The sequence below is a fragment of the Seriola lalandi genome, unplaced genomic scaffold, assembly GCF_002814215.2.
Source record: "Seriola lalandi dorsalis isolate HSWRI2012SDOR001 ecotype SW California unplaced genomic scaffold, Sedor1 jcf7180002054685, whole genome shotgun sequence".
Classification (NCBI taxonomy): domain Eukaryota; kingdom Metazoa; phylum Chordata; class Actinopteri; order Carangiformes; family Carangidae; genus Seriola; species Seriola lalandi.
Window position 1 is genome coordinate 415,508 of NW_019525238.1, and position 18,705 is coordinate 434,212.

General features: G+C 39.5%; 1 protein-coding gene across 11 annotated transcripts in view; it reads right to left on the reverse strand.

The window, feature by feature from the left end:
* LOC111667150 (membrane-associated guanylate kinase, WW and PDZ domain-containing protein 1-like) overlaps positions 1-18,705 on the reverse strand; it is a 103,158-nt gene that overhangs the window by 29,349 nt on the left and 55,104 nt on the right. For 4 of the 11 annotated variants that reach the window (XM_023422750.2, XM_023422747.2, XM_087178377.1 and 1 more), the window contains 11 exons: positions 17,930-18,049; positions 16,053-16,241; positions 14,627-14,894; positions 14,263-14,310; positions 13,906-13,988; positions 13,257-13,295; positions 10,842-10,899; positions 10,577-10,689; positions 9,364-9,486; positions 8,681-8,866; positions 7,822-8,433 (listed from right to left, as the gene is read on the reverse strand). In XM_023422750.2, coding sequence (XP_023278518.1) covers positions 7,822-8,433; positions 8,681-8,866; positions 9,364-9,486; positions 10,577-10,689; positions 10,842-10,899; positions 13,257-13,295; positions 13,906-13,988; positions 14,263-14,310; positions 14,627-14,894; positions 16,053-16,241; positions 17,930-18,049 — 1,839 coding nt within the window. The remainder of the gene's footprint in view (positions 1-7,821; positions 8,434-8,680; positions 8,867-9,363; positions 9,487-10,576; positions 10,690-10,841; positions 10,900-13,256; positions 13,296-13,905; positions 13,989-14,262; positions 14,311-14,626; positions 14,895-16,052; positions 16,242-17,929; positions 18,050-18,705) is intronic. The other 7 variants (XM_023422748.2, XM_023422749.2, XM_023422751.2 and 4 more) reach the window with 7 other exon arrangements.

Here is an 18,705-nt window from a genome sequence, read left to right on the forward strand (position 1 = left end):
AGGGATTAAAAGGTCATAAAAACGTCATATTAGGGTAAGGAATAAAAGGACACAGTAAAGTAAGTCTTAAAAATGTCAAAAATGTCATAGTATAGTATGGCATAAAACGTCAAAAAAACATCATAGTAAATTAAGGCATAAAAAGTCATAAAAACGTCATAGTATGGTAAAGAATAAAAGGACATAATAAAGTAACCCATAAAAAAGCCAAAAAATGTAATGGCATAAAAAGGTGAAAAAATGTCATAGTATAGTATGGCATAAAACGTGAAAAAAAAAAAAATTATATTAGGGGTTAAATGGTCATAAAAACGTCATAGTATGGTAAGGCATCAACTCACATAGTATAGTATGGCATAAAATTTCCAAAAAACTTAATAGTAAAGTATGGCATAAAACGTCAAAAAAACATCATAATAAATTAAGGCATAAAAGTCATAAAAACGTCATAGTATAGTATGGCATAAAAATGTCAAAAAACGTCATAGTATAGTATGGCATAAAACCTCAAAAAAAAAAAAAATTGTATTAGGGATTAAAAGGTCATAAAAACGTCATAGTATGGTAAGGAATAAATCGACATAATAAAGTAAGCCATAAAATTGCCAAAAAACGTCATAGTATAATATGGCATAAAACGGCAAAAAAAAAAAATTGTATTAGGGCATAAAAGGTCATAAAAACGTCATAGTATGGTAAGGCATCAACTCACATAGTATAGTAAGGCATAAAATTGCCAAAACATTTCATAGTATAGTATGGCATAAAACGTCAAAAAACGTCATAGTATAGTATGGCATAAAACGTCAAAAAAACATCATAGTAAATTAAGGCATAAAAAATCATAAAAACGTCGTAGTATGGTAAAGAATAAAAGGACATAATAAAGTAAGCCATAAAAAAGCCAAAAAACGTAATCGCATAAAAATGTCAAAAAACGTCATAGTATAGTATGGCATAAAACGTCAAAAAAAAAAAAAAAATTATATTAGGGATTAAAAGGTCATAAAAACATCATAGTAGGGTAAGGAATAAAAGGACACAGTAAAGTAAGTCTTAAAAATGTCAAAAATGTCATAGTATAGTATGGCATAAAATGTCAAAAAACGTCATAGTATAGTATGGCATAAAACGTCAAAAAAACATCATAGTAAATTAAGGCATAAACAGTCATAAAAACGTCATAGTATGGTAAGGAATAAATCGACGTAATAAAGTAAGCCATAAAATTGCCAAAAAACGTCATAGTATAGTATGGCATAAAACATCAAAAAAACATAATATTATATTAGGGCATAAAAGGTCATCAAAACGTCATAGTATGGTAAGACATCAACTCACATAGTATAGTAAGGCATAAAATTGCCAAAAAATGTCATAGTATAGTATGGCATAAAACGTCAAAAAAACATAATATTATATTAGGGCATAAAAGATCATAAAAACGTCATAGTATGGTAAGGAATAAAAGGACATAATAAAGTAAGCCATAAAAAAGCCAAAAAACGTAATGGCATAAAAATGTCAAAAAACGTCATAGTATAGTATGGCATAAAACGTGAGAAAAAAAAAAATTATATTAGGGCATAAAAGGTCATCAAAACGTCATAGTAGGGTAAGGAATAAAAGGACACAGTAAAGTAAGTCTTAAAAATGTCAAAAATGTCATAGTATAGTATGGCATAAAACGTCAAAAAAAAAAAATTATATTAGGGCATAAAAGGTCATCAAAACGTCATAGTATGGTAAGGAATAAATCGACATAATAAAGTAAGCCATTAAATTGCCAAAAAACATCATAGTATAGTATGGCATAAAACGTGAAAAAAAATTATATTATATTAGGGCATGAAAGGTCATCAAAACGTCATAGTATGGTAAGGCATCAACTCACATAGTATATTAAGGCATAAAAATGTCAAAAAACGTCATAGTTTATTCAGGCATAAAAGTTCATAAAAACGTCATAGTATGGTAGGGAATAAAACGACATTGTGTAGTGAGGCAAAAAAAAGCCACAAAAAGTTATACAATAGTAAAGCAAAAAATGTTATCAAAATGTCACAGTATTGTGACAGCCCTGAGCAGTATGATCCTATTTTGTTTTGGTCTGTTTCCTGTGTTTTTTTTCAGGTACTTCCTGATTACCTGACTGATTTCACCTGAATGGGGATAAACTGGGATATTCAAGATGGCCACTCTGGAAGGCTCTCAACGTGATTTTATGTTGTTGTATATTGTGTTTTATATTGTGTTAGGTTAAGGACTCGGTTTTTGTACATGTAGTTTAAGTTGCCTTTGATTTTCATAGCACCAAATACCTACACTACATTACTGACTACACGTTTTCAAGTTTGGTTAGGTTAAATTGAGTTATCCTGAATAAATTTGTTTTGTTTTCTTTAATGGTTACTGTGTGGACCTCCATTCTTGGTTATGCTCCCAAATGAGCTGGGCTCATCAGTATAAAAAGGGATAAAAAAGCCATAAAACATCATAGTATAGTATGGCATAAAACGTCAAAAAAAAAAAAAATTATATTAGGGGTTAAATGGTCATAAAAACGTCATAGTATGGTAAGGCATCAACTCACATAGTATAGTATGGCATAAAATTTCCAAAAAACTTAATAGTAAAGTATGGCATAAAACGTCAAAAAAACATCATAATAAATTAAGGCATAAAAGTCATAAAAACGTCATAGTATAGTATGGCATAAAAATGTCAAAAAACGTCATAGTATAGTATGGCATAAAACATCAAAAAATGTCATAGTGTAGTATGGCATAAAACGTCAAAAAAAAAAAATTATATTAGGGCATAAAAGGCCATCAAAACGTCATAGTATGGTAAGGCATCAACTCACATAGTATAGTAAGGCATAAAAATGTCAAAAAACGTCATAGTATGGCATGAAAAATGTCATCAAAAAGTCATAGTATAGTAAGGTATCTAAAATGTCTAAAAACAGCATATTATAGTAAGGGATAAAAAAGCCATAAGACGTCATAGTATAGTATGGCATAAAACGTCAAAAAAAAAAATTATATTAGGGCATAAAAGGTCATCAAAAAGTCATAGTATGGTAAGGCATCAACTCACATAGTATAGTAAGGCATAAAATTGCAAAAAAACGTCATAGTACAGTATGGCATAAAACGTCAAAAAACCTCATAGTATAGTATGGCATAAAACGTCAAAAAAAAAAAATTATATTAGGGCATAAAAGGTCATCAAAACGTCATAGTATGGTAAGGCATCAACTCACATAGTATAGTAAGGCATAAAATTGCCAAAAAATGTCTTAGTATAGTATGGCATAAAACGTCAAAAGACGTCATAGTATAGTATGGCATAAAACGTCAAAAAAACATCATAGTAAATTAAGGAATAAAAAGTCATAAAAACGTCATAGTATGGTAAGGAATAAAACGACATAATAAAGTAAGCCATAAAAAAGCCAAAAAACGTAATGGCATAAAAATGTCAAAAAAACATGATAGTTTACTAAGGCATAAAAGTTCATAAACACATCACAGTATTGTAAGGAATAAAACGACACAGTATAGTAAGGCATAACATTTGCAAAAAATGTCATAGTATAGTATGGCATAAAATGTCAAAAAAATATTATTATATTAGGGCATAAAAGGTCATCAAAACGTCATAGTATGGTAAGGCATCAACTCACATAGTGTGGTAAGGCATAAAAATGTCAAAAAACGTCATAGTATAGTATGGCATAAAATGTCAAAAAAAAATTATATTAGGGATTAAAAGGTCATAAAAACGTCATAGTATGGTAAGGCATCAACTCACATAGTATAGTATGGCATAAAATTGCCAAAAAACCTAATAGTATAGTATGGTATAAAACGTCAAAAAAACATCATAATAAATTAAGGCATAAAAGTCATAAAAACGTCATAGTATGGTAAGGAATAAAAGGACACAGTATAGTAAGGCTTAAAATTGCCAAAAAACGTCATAGTATAGTAAGGTATCTAAAATGTCTAAAAACAGCATAGTACATTAAGGCATTGAAAGTCATAAAAACATCTTAGTAGGGTAAGGAATAAAAGGACATAGTTTAGTGAGGCTTAAAAATGTCAGAAAACGTCATAGTATAAATAAAACGTCAAAAAACATCATGGTATATTAAGGCGATAAAAACGTCATAGTATGGTAAGGCATGAAAACATCAAAAAATGCTACAGTATAATAAAGTATAAAAAAAGTCATAGTACAGCAAGCCAAAAAAATAAATGTAGTATAAACATGCCTGCAAATAGTCATATTATAGTTGGCATTAAAAAGCCATGGTATAGTAAGGCAAGTCATACTATAGTAGGCATTAAAAGAGTCAAAGTATAGTTAGGCATAAAAAAGTCACACTATAGTAAGGCATGAGTGTCAGCAATTAACCTAATGTGCATGTCCTTGGGTTGCGAGAGGAAGTTGGAGTAACCGGAGCGAACCCACAGTGGCACAGAGAAAACATGCAAACTCCACACAGAAAGGCCCCAGGCCCGAATAATAAATAAATAAATATTAAAACTATCGAACAAATTCCAAGCCAAGTACAGTAGAATATATATATATTTATATGTTTTTTTTACACTGCTTGAGCAGAACTGCTTGAGAGCCCAAACAATGTCATCATATATGACGGTCTGGCAGACAGTTGGGGCACCTATGGGTGCTGTAAAAAAGAGGAAAAAAAGATGTCCTGGGGCATTACAAGTGCTCTTGGGGGCCCCCTGATGGCCACGGGGGCCCTAAGCAGCCGCTTAGTTCGCCTATGCCTTGGGCCAGCCTTGCTGAAAACGCTCCTATACAAAATTGGAATATAACAATCAATGTGAGAAATCACTGTGATGCTGTTTGTTTGACCTTGTGCTTTGTGCCCTCTTATAATCACGGTCTGTGCTGATTCAGAGTCAGACAGCGCAGATTGATGAGTCACAGATGAACAGATTAAGGCTTCTTCTCCTCCAGCTAAAGTCCACCTTGTTCCTCCTCCTCCTCCTCTCATCCGCCAATACTTCTCTAAACCAATCCCCTCATATACGCTCCCTGAGCTGAACTTCCAGTGCTGTTCAGCAAATCTCACACTCTTTCCTCTAATCCTCCACCTCTACTTTCTCAAAACATGATCCCCAGTCTTCCTATTTCTCATCCTCTGCTCTCTCGTCTTATCTGCCTTACCTCGCTCCTCTTTGCTCCCATAATTGTTGTTGTGAATGACTATGCACTAGCTGCTAGCGATCACTTTAAAGGTCACTGCATTATTCTTAGACAGAAAGGCAAGCACAAATCTCAGTCTTAAGAGCTGTTATTATCGAATACAGCTGCAACTAGTGATTATGTTTATAATTGATTCACCGTTCCTGTACATTTTGGATTCATCAATGAAATTGTTTAGGCAGTAAAATGTTGCAAAATGCCCATCACAATTTCCCAGAGCCCAAATTATGTTTTCACTCCTCAAAGGTATTCAAGCTTACAATGCCATAAAGGAGCTTTGAGGTCTTCAGATTTACTGTTGATTCATTTAGGCATCTTTCAACTGTGCAACAACGGCGATTGTGTATGATAACAATTGCTGTTGTCACAGTGTGTGAGGTTGGAATAATAAAATCATGGTCACAATCTGTGTCAGGCTGTACAATATTAGTTTGAGTCTTGTCAGGATGTGCAAAGAATGTGTGGTGAATTTGTAGTTCTACAATTTAAATAGAAGATATGAGAGCAGAGGCACGTTATCAGTTCTTGTCATCCATCTGTGTAGCTCTTGTGCTTTGAAAATGTAGCTCAGGTTTTCTTCTTTGCCAGAGTCACACAAACCTGCTTTGGTGTGCACACATTTTTCCCTAAACTTTATTTTAAAAAATGTGTTTTTGAAAGGTCACCAGTCAGTTTACTCCATATCATTTTGTCAATCATATTCAGATTTTTGTTGGTTTGTGTGTCATGACAGCAGTCACAGTGTGAGAATCTGGACCTAAATTTCTGACACGGTCAGAATTTTGCTACAGCCAAAGCTCTGAATCAGCTGTTAGTCAATGTGTCTCTCGGTGTGACATACGATCAATGTTTTACATTGTCGACTATAAACTTTCTCATGATTGTAAAAGCCATCAAATGCTTGTTCAGGTTCCTATTTTTTTGACATTTTCTGATTTAAAGCATAATTTTATTTTGGCAAAATTCTTGCACAAATACTAAATATTGCTGATTAAACATTTCATATTTGAGAATACTGAATTCTTTTGATGAATGAAAGAAGGGTTTTGTCGAAAGACTTTTAAATTTTTCAAATAAAAAGTAGACAAAAAGTACTGTATGATATTAGGACTGACATTCAGGCTACATAACACACTCATATTGAAATATTTCCTTAATTCATCTAAATACAGACCCCCTGGCTGCCTCTGTGTGTGTGTGTGTGTGTGTGTGTGTGTGTGTGTGTGTGTGTGTGTGTGGGGGGGGGGGGGGGGGTAGTTTCTGTCCCTCACCACCTGGCCACCCCATAATAACAAAGCTAACAAAGATGATCCATGCTGCCGTCACTCCACTGTCACACCCTGTAGCCTCCTTCCCACTTATCCTCTCCTTTATTTCATCTCTCCCTTGCTCTTGCTCTCGCTCCCTCTCGCTCTAGGCTCTGGAAACAGGAATACTACCCTGTATCCCTATCACACACTCTCTCTCACACACACACACACGCACACACACACACACACACACACACAGGCCCATAATGATGCTGACATTTAACACAATACAGCAATGTTATTCCAGCAGCAGTGCACAAGGTCAACTCATTAGAGGGCATAATTGATGTAGGGGCGCATATTCCAACCTGCCACTAAAAGAGTTCTGGGTCAGCCGATATGGACAGCAATTTGACAACAATAAGGACTGGACACAAATGAGGGACCTCGAATGTCATTCAGTGTCTGCCTGGATACTCTACTCTGGGGCAAACAATTTGTTTTGTTTTGACATTTAAATGAGAGAAACATTTATATCTGGGTCATTCCAGGCCAAAAGTGTAGGAACATGAATGGCTCTGTGTAGCAGTGAGAAGACTGAGAATCCAAGCGAAGCAGCACCTACCGTTAAAAATCTGCATTAATACCACATTAATAGCACACATAAAAAGAGCAGAGTATAAGCCAACTGAGTGCTCAATATTCTAATCAAAATCAATGAAACATCCAGTCATTTCCTGTTTCCGTGAACACAGGCTCTAATCTCCTCTCACTCTTTCAGTCCAGGTACAGCAATTTGAAAATAAAACACATCCCGAGGAGATAATGAATAGTCACACCCTTCACAATACCCAAATTATCATATAGGCAACATAAGAGAATAGCAAACGTGAAGACTGACAAGGTCTCAGGGGTCCAACTCAGCAGCATCTGTATTCATAACATATCCGAGTCCCTGACCTAATGTGCTCCTCCTCCCCTCCCCTCTCATTCATCTCGCCTCTTTACCCAGCCTCCCACTCCTTCCCACACTCATCTGCTCATCCTCTGCTGTGCTAACTCAGCCCATCGTCTCTTTACCTTCATCCCATCCAGTCTGAGAATTTTTCAACCTGCCGCCCACTCTCTTCCTCACTTTTCTCTCCTGCTCTCTCATTATGTCACTCCTTCCGTGCCAACTATTCAAGCTGTTGTCGGTTCAGCAGATAACAGTACATTCTTTTGTGCGCTTAATCACACATCTTTCCATGTCAGAACTTCAGTTCCTGCATCCATTTATCCGTCCCCTGCTGACACATATCTGACATCAAGATGTAATACATACCTCTTTGCACGAGCATGGTGACCTCGCTGCCTCTGGGACATTTGCTCAGCAGGTCCACCACCTGGTTGTGGCTCATATTTTGGACGTTTCGCTTGTTGACCTCCATCAGAATGTCCCCTTCCTTTAGGCCACGGCAGCGCGGATAGTCCACTATCTGCTTGACCCTCTGCCCTCCTCCCGTGAGGCTGTCGGCGATGGTGAAGCCGAATCCTTTGTCTCCCTTCTCCATGTGGATGGTGATCAGCTCAGGCTGAGTGGCTATGGATGAGGCCAGGGTGACCACATCGCTGGTGTAGCCGTGCGAACCGTTAGACGCCACCTCGGCTGAGGGGCTGTGCGGCCGGGGCTCCCTCATGCCGTTAACGGGTCCAGCCTGGTTGGAAGGCGAGTCAAATGTCTCCTGCCCATTGACGATGATAGGCTCCTTGTCCAAGATCGCCACTGAGGTCACCAGACTCGTGTTGGGGTCATCGGGGTCAAAGGGCAGCGGGTAGCCGCGGCATAAGGCCAGGTCCACCATGGAGCCGATGGGGATGGATTGGAAGATCTTCACCACCTGAGCGTGGGTGTAGCCCAGTACAATGGTGTCATTCACACTGACTATCACATCACCTGCACCAAGGAAAATTATACTGTTAGTAAAGCCGTTTTTGACACAGTTAACTGGTATTTAAAATTGTTTCATGGTTACCTGTCAAGTAAAATTAATGTTACACTGTTGGTGTTATTTGGCATCAGCCCACAGTTGTGCGATGGTGGAATATCAGAGAAAATGGATGGATGTAATGTGAGAACACTACAGTTTGTGTGTTGTTGAATGAAAACAGTGCCCTCTGTGGATGATGGTCATGTACTGCACCTGTCTCCATCTTGCCATCCACAGCTGCAGGCCCGTCCAGCACCAAACTTTTGATCTGCAGAAACTCATCTGGCTCGTCACCTCCAACCACAGTGAAGCCGAAGCCGCGGCGACTCTTCTTCAGCTTTGTGTTGATGAAGGTTCCTTTCAGCTCTGCTGGGTTTCTTGTGAAGAAAGGCTTCCCTCCTGCAGAGCACCGGAGGAAAAAACTATTAAAACTTTGTGTTTTCATTCACATATTCTACATTTAAAGATCACTGTCTCCCTGATCAGGATCAGGAGGAGGGTTAGGATTTAATAACTCATTCCTTAAATGTTAAAGGTCACAGCACCGGCACAGCTGATTGATTACTCTCGTTATTAGAAGTGTTTTTTTGAAACATGGACACCTTGTGAACAATTTGACACGTGTCTAACAACACATCCGGTCTGCATGCATTCGCCTGTCACTCCCACATATAGTCATTTCCAAAATTACTGGTACATTCACACGTAACGTCAAAAGGCTGTCAACAAATCAACAAAACTACAAAAGGCTTTTTCTAGTATAAATGTAGTAAACATAAACATTGATCTGAACTACATGATGTACCTTAGGGTGACAGGGTGTCAGTAGCACCTGATATAAAAAACCAAGCGGTAGTAATGAAGTAAATACAGTGTGTATAAGCATAAAGATTTACGTTTGACTCCCGCAGGGCCGGGAGGTAGAGCTGGCGGCACCTGCGGGTCCCTGTAGGTCTCCAGGTGGTTTGGAGCGTAGTTTGCCAGAGGAGCCGCTGCTGAGGAATGCTCCTCTATCCACTCTGTACAGACGCAATCACACACACGTTAACCCACACACAATCAAGACAAAGGTGTATTTACATGCCACACACATGCACACATGTAGACACAGCAACACAGATACAAACACAGAGCTTAAAGCACACACTGTTGCCTCAGTCGTAATCAGCTCTTCATTTACATCAGCCTCTACTAGTGTTATTTGTTGAATGTGAGATACTGTTGTAAGTATTGTACAGCCTTCATAATATTGATAATACAATCTGAAAATAAATCATATTAATGGATTTTGTCATTCCTATAATTATTGCTTGTCTTACTTCAATTTGGGATTTAATCATGCTCTTAGAGCTACAGTTCACATCATATACGGCCTCTGGGGGTTGTAAACATGAAGTATGATTTTGCCATGGAGTCTATTGAACCCTAAAGTTCTACATATTTTGGCAATGTTGTTTGCAACGTATCCATTTACAAAACATTACAAAGTGATGATACACATATGATGCATGTTCTGGAGGTATAAAGAGCCAGTTAATTTTTCAATGATTTAAAATGGATTTATGGACATTTATCATGTCTGCTTGTTCAGATTTGAGTGAGTCATGACTCCAAGAAGGAGCACGATTTGTGACGCAAATTGCATCAGTCGAGTGCCAAGGGTCTTAAAGTAACTTAATTGCCTCCATGAGCTGAGTTTTCCTTATATGTCTCACTCTGTGCCTCCCCTGCAACTCTCTCAGCCTCACAGTTTGAAAATCTCTGGATACCTCTGATAAATCTCTGCCTCATCTTTTCATGGTAAAGCAACTTAAATGATCAAATACAAAATAATAAATAGCATTATGATTTTAAAATCACATAAATTAAAATCTAAACACCAAAGACGACACCAGGGCTTGGGCCAGCTTTATTTTTGTTAAATCTGTATGAGAATCAAAATCTTAATTTAGTGAATAACAGGTTTTTGTATCTTGCCTCGACAAGGTTGAGGTCAGAGAAAAGCAGCCTGGCCCAAACCCGGGAGAGCACTGGACGAACTAGAAGGACATGACACTCACAGACATGAAGAAAGAAAGAAATGGTGCCGTGCCAGGGCAGGAAACGAACCTCGAATATACCGCTCACCTTCTGGAGGCTGCGGCTGCTGCTGCTGCTCCAAGATTTTCCGACGCCGCGCCTCCACCACTGGGTTCTCATACTGTGTCTTCCTGTTTATATGACTAAAACAGACAGAGAGAAATCAAGGTAATAGGGGTAAGGATTGATTAGCAGAAAAAAAAAAAACATAAAAAAAGTCTTTAAGAGAGTCTTTAATTTAGAGAAATTCTGTTTTTCTTTGTATTTCTGTGAATCAGTAAGGTGATTAACTTACTCTACATAATACACCCCGTACACTGGGTCGTCTATTCTCTCCCATCCTGGAGGCAGCTCTGAAATACAGAAGGCAGCTTTAAACACAGAAAAAACAACCACACTTTCCACACAGTCGTTAGCAGAGCCGAGTGGTTTTGACTCTCCAAACAGTCAGTACAGCAAACATAGCCATCATACTACACTTACAGTACATATAGAATGCAATATTGTATTGGATCACATTTGTCTCATAAGTAACATCTCTCATTATAACAAGAGGCTCCACGGTTCTTACTTCTACTGGTTTTTTTTCACTGTTTTGAGTAAGACATTGGATGTTCTGTACTGTCTTGTGTTATATTTGTGAGCATGGCATCAGGACTTTCTGTCTTTATGGCACTGCCACAATTTTTTTTGTTTGAATTCTCCTATCAATGCCAAAATGTGATCAAATGTTAAAAAAAACTAAGACTAAATAACCCGAGGCATTTACTATTGTACAACAGGATAATTTAAGACTATTTTTCCTCCATTATATTTCCTAAATCCTTGCAGCGCTTTTGTGCCTGCTAAGGAGTTGCAACACTTTTAAACGGCCCCTTTAAAATGTCTGTTTTATTGCATTAGTAAAAGTAAAACGATTTGAGCCCAAATTGGCTCTTCATCGGGTACAGAGGGTTCTAGCTGGGCCAGTTGTGCACATTTATGAATCTAGTCAACATGCCAGACATATGTAGCTGTAAGTGTTTACATAAGCTAAATTATGACCTGGATCACTCTCCCGCTGCCTTCATCACATTTACTCTGCTCATTAAGACTAAAACATCTCTCAGTAACTGTGAGAACAAAGATACAACACAGCTTCGAACAAGTCAACAACAGAGTACAGGGCAACACAAGTCTGGTGCGGAAGTGTAAAAACTGAAGAGCTAACATCCGTCTTCGTCTGCATATTGTAATTATTACTGCAGTATGAGGCTCACACAGCCATACACATTGTACACACATCTAACCACACTTCATGGGAACAGGTGGACAGATGAGGCCAATTAAACTGACACATTCCCATTACGCTGTTGGCATCTCAGTTCTCCACCTCACTGTATTTGACTCCAGACAAAGACATTACCTCCTTGTGTTACTGTGGGCTTCTCTCAAGTCCAGTAAACACTTTTATAGGAGACTGGATTTCACAATCAATAATCACGGACCGTCTGCATCTGAGCAGCCAGCACTAATAAAAGGCTTTCAGCCAGACATTCAAGGCCTGGTTCGAGATTGAGCTCTCATTCCATTACAGGGTTGTTTGTTCTACCTGCACATGGGACGACAATCGGCAGCTCAACCATTTGCCAGTCTGTGAAGCAACTCCAAGTACATCTATCTAGGTTCTTAGCACAACCTCAGCATAACATATTCCAGATGTGTTTTTGTGCATCTCAAGACAAATAACTCCTGCTAGTCACGCTATGATCAATGGGTAGCGGAATAGTGTTTTTTGTTATATAGAAAGGAAATGAAATTATACAAAAATCCGCAAAGGCTCAACCTTTGGGTATGGATGTTAGAATTTAAGGCAGAGCTACGATCAACAACATATAACTAAACCACACACAGAATATCTCACAGTGATACATGTGAGCAATTAATGCGGTGAGGCTCCATTATAAGCTGAAATTCTAGAGGGAGACATTTGGAGAGTGGAACAAGAAATGTAATAAAACCAACTGCCAAAAATGTTGTCACTTTTGACATTACACAGACATAACTTATGATGGTCAGGTTTACATCACATGGTTTTATTTACCATCTCTAAACACAAGCCATCTTTCTGCATGGGTCTGGAGAAAATCCATTACGATCTATTATGCTTTATAGTTACCCTGTGGAGTTTTCAGTAAAGAGACACATTGTGTGTGTCCTTGAGGCCTAAGAAACAAAGTGATTCTTTTATCCTGATTTTCTTTTTTCTTTTGTCTTAATAAAACTTGCATTGATTACATCAGCTTGCAGTCTCTTCCTTCAGTCATATTGCTATAAAAGCACATGCACACCACCAAATGCCATTACGTACCACTGCTTTCTGCAGCTGGCACAAACATCTATCATGTAACTGTTTGTAGCACCCGGAGTGCGAGCTGGCACATCATACAACACAAACAGTATAACACTGCTCAACAGTGCCATCTGTGGTCAAAAATAACTTGCAGCTCTCCTTACTCCGACCTAAATCAAAAATCCTTCTACTGTAGCCCCCTGACAGAATCAAACAGTAAAGAAACAATATCACCGTATTTGTCACGTCAATTAAGTCCATAACTTTTAATTTAAGAGATTATCTATTTTAAAGAATAAATTGGTCATAACTGTGGCATTTAATCTAATAACCTCCGAATAACGCTAGTTTTAGACAGAAAATTTTAAAAAATCTTACCCAAATCGCTCTCCAGCTCCTCCGTATGTATCCCTTCTTCTCCAAGTTGAAAGCAAGATGAAACAAAGAAAACAAAATGAAGAAGAGAAAAGAGATGGATAGCAAAGGAGAGGTGGGTTGGGGATGGAGGAATCAAGAGCAAATAAAGAATGAAGTGACAGTCCAGAGAAAGGCAAATAGGGAGACAGAAACCCCTTAGTCTCAGAACTGATAATAACAGGATGAAACAACATCTAAAAAACAAACACTTGAGCAATTAAGAGAAGTGCAGTGTGCCACTTTCAATTTCACCACTTGATGGTGCAATTTTGCTGCTCTGAAACCTGAAGTTGACAACTGTCATTTGGAAATTCTCAAACACTCCCTAATTATTTGTGAATTATAAGTAATTTTTTATGACAGCCGTTGGGAAAGAACACAAAATCAACAACCAACAACAGTAAGGCAACTGTAGGACACATACCAATTCAATATGTCTAGCAATCGAAACTCCAATAAAGGCACTACTGAGAAGTTTAATAATGTCACCACTCAATACACAGGAAGAGCCTCATGTCCGAGACCTCAAGCACCACATACTGAGCCCTGAACCACTACACAGAAGTGTGAATGTACACTTTTATTGTGTAAACAATGTGTAGCAGCTTACCATCATCATCACACTCTTCCAGAGGCCTGGAGGCTTTGTCTCTACACCGAGGATCCAGCCAGGATGTGGTCTTTGTGTTGTGGCTGAGAGGAAACAAATAAAGCAACAGAATAATTCAACACAGGCCGTCAAACCAACATATAAAAGCATAGCACAGAGGCACATGAATGCATCAATAAGAATTAGAAAGTAAACCGCGTCAGCAAGTTTACAGAGGACAGAGGGCGCCTGCTGCAAAGAGAAATGAGAATAACAGAGCGACACAGGCAGGAAATCAACAAATAAACGACCTGACTTTTCCCTCCATTGTTAAAACAAGAACATACTGTAAATCAGTGATAGCAGAAATGAACATACAAGCTCTGAAAATGCATAGCCATGTCCTGGTGGTGTGCCTTTGCCGTGCTGCAGAGGGGACAGAGAGGTGGAGGTAGTCAGGTGATCAGGATGTGATCTCCTTTAGAGATCGGGACATGCAGGGATTAACAGGAAAGCAGTGGCACCCAGGGGGTTGGGCAGGTTTGCTGGGGAGGCCTAAAAACCAAATCATGGGGGAAGACAAGCCACTGGACGAACAAAAGGGATAATAGTGCAGGTAAAATACAGAAAACACCAACTATGGTACGAGCTATGGTGACAAATGCTTATACAGGCAGTGCTCAGAGTGGGTGTGCAGCAGATTAAGCAATTAAGTTGCAGGATGCAGGTTGTCGATACATACTCTATGAAGTAAAGTTCTCCATTCTCGGTGTAGGCCATCTCCCAGTTTTCAGGCAGCGGTCCCAGCGGGTCTTCTGGAGAGACCTGCGGTTCTGCGAGGGTCTGCTGCCCACTGTCTGCGGTGGAGGTGACAGCATTGTTCAGACCACAGGATGGAGCATTGTCACGTGCGGGGTACGGCCGGAGGATGCCGCCACGGCTCTCGTCCTGGTCGTTAGGGTTACCTGTGCACAACAAAGGAGAGGGGAAGAGACTACGCACTAAGGATCCTGGGTAACACAACAGGTACAACACGGAACAACAACAAAAACAACAACAACAAAAAAGAGCAAAAACACAGTTTATGTCTTGTACATGCACGAAAAGATTACAATGAGCAGACATGCAACTTGAACCACACCAAAGTCTCCGCAGTTCCCCTTCCCCCATCCTAAATTTGACTCCCGCCCATTTCTAGTGTACTGAAAGGGCCCCAGGAATATGCTAATTCTTCCAGCAACAGTCTTTCCCAAACTCTTTTTGACCCCCACCTTCTTTTTACCTCTCCACCCATAAGCCTCTTTCTTCTAAAGCTAGCAATCCCAACCCCCATCCCCACTCGCTACCCCAGCTCTGGCCAAGTGTCCTTCACCACTTCCGTGGGCCTTTCAGGGTTGATCAAATGCTAATTCAACACTTTGGCTGCCTGGCAGGGGGACACAGAGAGGGCATAGATTCACAGCAGAAAAAAACACCATCTATCACACTCACAAAACAGGAAAGAGCTCAAAGGAGAGAGGAAAAGATGGGAAACACAAGATTTGGCATAAAAATCTCATATTGTTGCCTGTTTTCTTCTTTTATTTATATTATGTAAATCATTTACATGCAGATGACAATGTTAAGATGTGTTGAGGAAATCTGGCATGGGAACACACTTATCACCTGGGGCAGAAATATTAACACTTAAGCAAACACGTACACATGCAAGAGGGAATATGATAAGTTAACGCAAAGAAAAGTGAGAAAATAAGATACAAGTGGGAGAGGAGAAAATGATGAATTTTGTGTGTGTGTGTTTGTGTGTGTGTGTGTGTGTGTAGCCTGTAATCTACTTCTTCCCCCACTACGCCCCTCCTCACAGACAGATGGCAGTGTTTGGAGGCTCCCAGTAAGAGGAATCAGCATCACAAAGACATGATGTAACCGCCAGACACCGTACAACAGAGGAGAGGATCATAAACATACACACTTTGTCTCACTCCCTCTGTATTCCTAATCTTAGGTGCACACATGTATGCACAGACACTCCTAAACAAACATCCACTCGAGAACAAACACAGCACAGATGGAGAGTACTACACATGCAGACACAAAGAAAATCTGTAGATGCATAAACTTCAGCAAGCCGAGAGAGAGAGGCTGGAGAGGTGCTACAACGCCCTCACCTGTAAAACTGTTGTTCATTTCCGTGGCCTGGTCGTCATCGTCGTCGTCAGCAGGCACTACTCGGGCGTTTTGCATGTCATTGTAGGACTTGGTGCGCTTTGGGGTGGACTGCCGGGAGCCTGCATCACTGAGAATCACTGTCCCAATGATGGGCTGCCTTGGCGGCTTGGGGGTCCCATAATAGTTACCTAGGCAACAAGAAGGACATTAGCATGCTTGAGAGAGACACAGAAGGAGGGAGAAGGAGAAACCGAGACAGAGTGAGGAAAGGGATAAAAACAGGCAGAGTGGGGGACAGAGAGATAGCAAGCAGAGGATCTATGAAACCTCCTAATCTTACGCTGAGAGGAAAAGACATAAAGCTGGATCACAGAGTGACTACAAATCATGGAACTAAGCAGCTGGTGAGAAAGCAAAACGATTCTAGTTTGTCTTTGAGGCTGCAGAGCTGTATTGTCTAGACTCTGAAAGCACTGAGCAAAAACCATGGACCAGCTCACAACAGCCAGCTTGTTTTAGCAGCTTTTTCTGACTGAAGCTGCTGTTCATTTCTCAGCAGTGCAAAAGGGATTTATCAGGTTTCTCTTTCTGGCATTGTAGTAATCATGTATCCATATATTTGGTTCCAGCGTTAGACGTGAAAATTAATACCACTCCCATGTCTGTACGGTAATATAAAGCTAGAAACCAGCAGCTGGTTAGCTTAAGTTTAAGACTGGAAGCAGGTTATATCTACAAGAACCAAAGTGTAAAAATGTCACGATCATGACTATTTCTTATATAAATTATCATTATTAAAATATATTATTATTATATAATTTGATGAGATCACTACCAATCTTACATCTGTAGACTAAATATGAAGCTAGCAGCCGGTTAGCCTAGCTATAGCATCTTAATCAATGAGCTTTTAAAAGGTGATGGTAGGCAGATTTTGCTACCATCAGAAAGAGCCAGGCTAGCTGCTTTCCTCTGTTTCCAGTCTTTATGCTAAGCTACCTGGCTGCTAAGTATTTACAGGGTACACATGCAAGGGTATTTTGTTGATGTGAAACTATTCCTTCAACAGTTTGACGTCACCAAAGGAAGACGCTGAATGTCATCTCCCCTTATTTCCTGTCAACTCTCTACTGTTTACTATCAAATAAAAAAATATTAAACAAAACTGAGAGGAAAATTGCATATAAAAGGTAGGATCAAAGGATATGTCATGATCAAATCTGTTTCTTTTTCTAATACAATCATTTATACATTAAATACAGATATATTCATGAATCAATAATCCAGGCTTCCTCTGGCTGTCTGGATGGCCACCGACTCCTGTGGACAGGTATTTGACATTGTCTGCGTGAAAGAGAGAACTGTGCCAACACAAGGCAGAACCAGTGCCAAGCAGATTAATGTCGCAACATTCTGTACCAGCCCCATGCACACAATCACACACACACACACACACACACACACACACACACACACACACACACACACACACACACACACACGCATAAATAAGACTTATCCCTGAATAAGGTACATGCTCGCAAAAAAAAACACAATGCATGAACACACACTAGCCCACACATATGCACACATGTTTACACACAGGTTTGTGTCAGTTTGAGCTGCACAACACTGTCCTCATCAGAGTGAGAGGGGCAGATGTGGAGTGACCCGCTGTCTCCTGGATGCATCTCCCCCCATCATGCACAGTCTAATCGGAATCAACCGAGTGCACACTCTTACAGCCTGCCTGCATGTAGGAAAAAATAAATGTTGATTGCTGCTACGCTTCTTGTATCTGTGGTGAATCGGGACACCTGCGCTATCATGACTCACATGGAGTGTCAGTTACGATCAGAATCTTCGCCATCCTCACCTTCATACGTCCCTATTTCCAGTAGTGTGCCGCTCTCCTCAAGTTCTAGGAAGTCCTCCACAGATAGGAAGTTGTAATCCACCCCTGGGACCTCACCGTCTCGAGGGGCGCGGGTTGTACCTAAGGACAAGAAAAAACAAACAAACAAATAAAGTTTAGGTGGCTGCTGATAACCAGTTAAAATTCAAGCCATGCGCTTACAGTTGACTGAAGGTGGAATCAGGTTTTTCCTCCTGGAGCGACAACACATTCAATATTCTCCTCTCATAACTGCCACACTGAAAGCCTGTCATTAGCGTTAAAATGCATTCAACATCGCAACATTCATTCAGCTTTTAGAGATGATGAGCGGTCAGAGGGAAGGGTTTCAACGGCAGGAAATGAGAGAGTTCTGAAATCGAGAGGGTGCAATTGTAATTCAGAGCGGTGATTGGAAGTACAGTGACTGGTGAGTGGCTGCGAATATCATGTCAGGAAATTAAATGGAGGCTCACATCTTGAGCTATCTCTCTGCCTCATGGGAAACTGCTGCCTGCTGAGTCAGAAGATAAAATAAAGGTCACCTTTAGCAATACACAAGTCCTGATAATGTTATCAATCCATCCACTTCTTCATGGTGAGTCTGGAATTGCATTGACATAATACTATTATAGTCATATTACTTAAGCTGGTATTAAAGCTGCATTGTTCCTGTTACGACTTCAATGCTCTACAGCTACACTTACTGCATTCTTAAGTGTCATTAGGTTTAACTATAGTATAATAAAAGCTTTTCA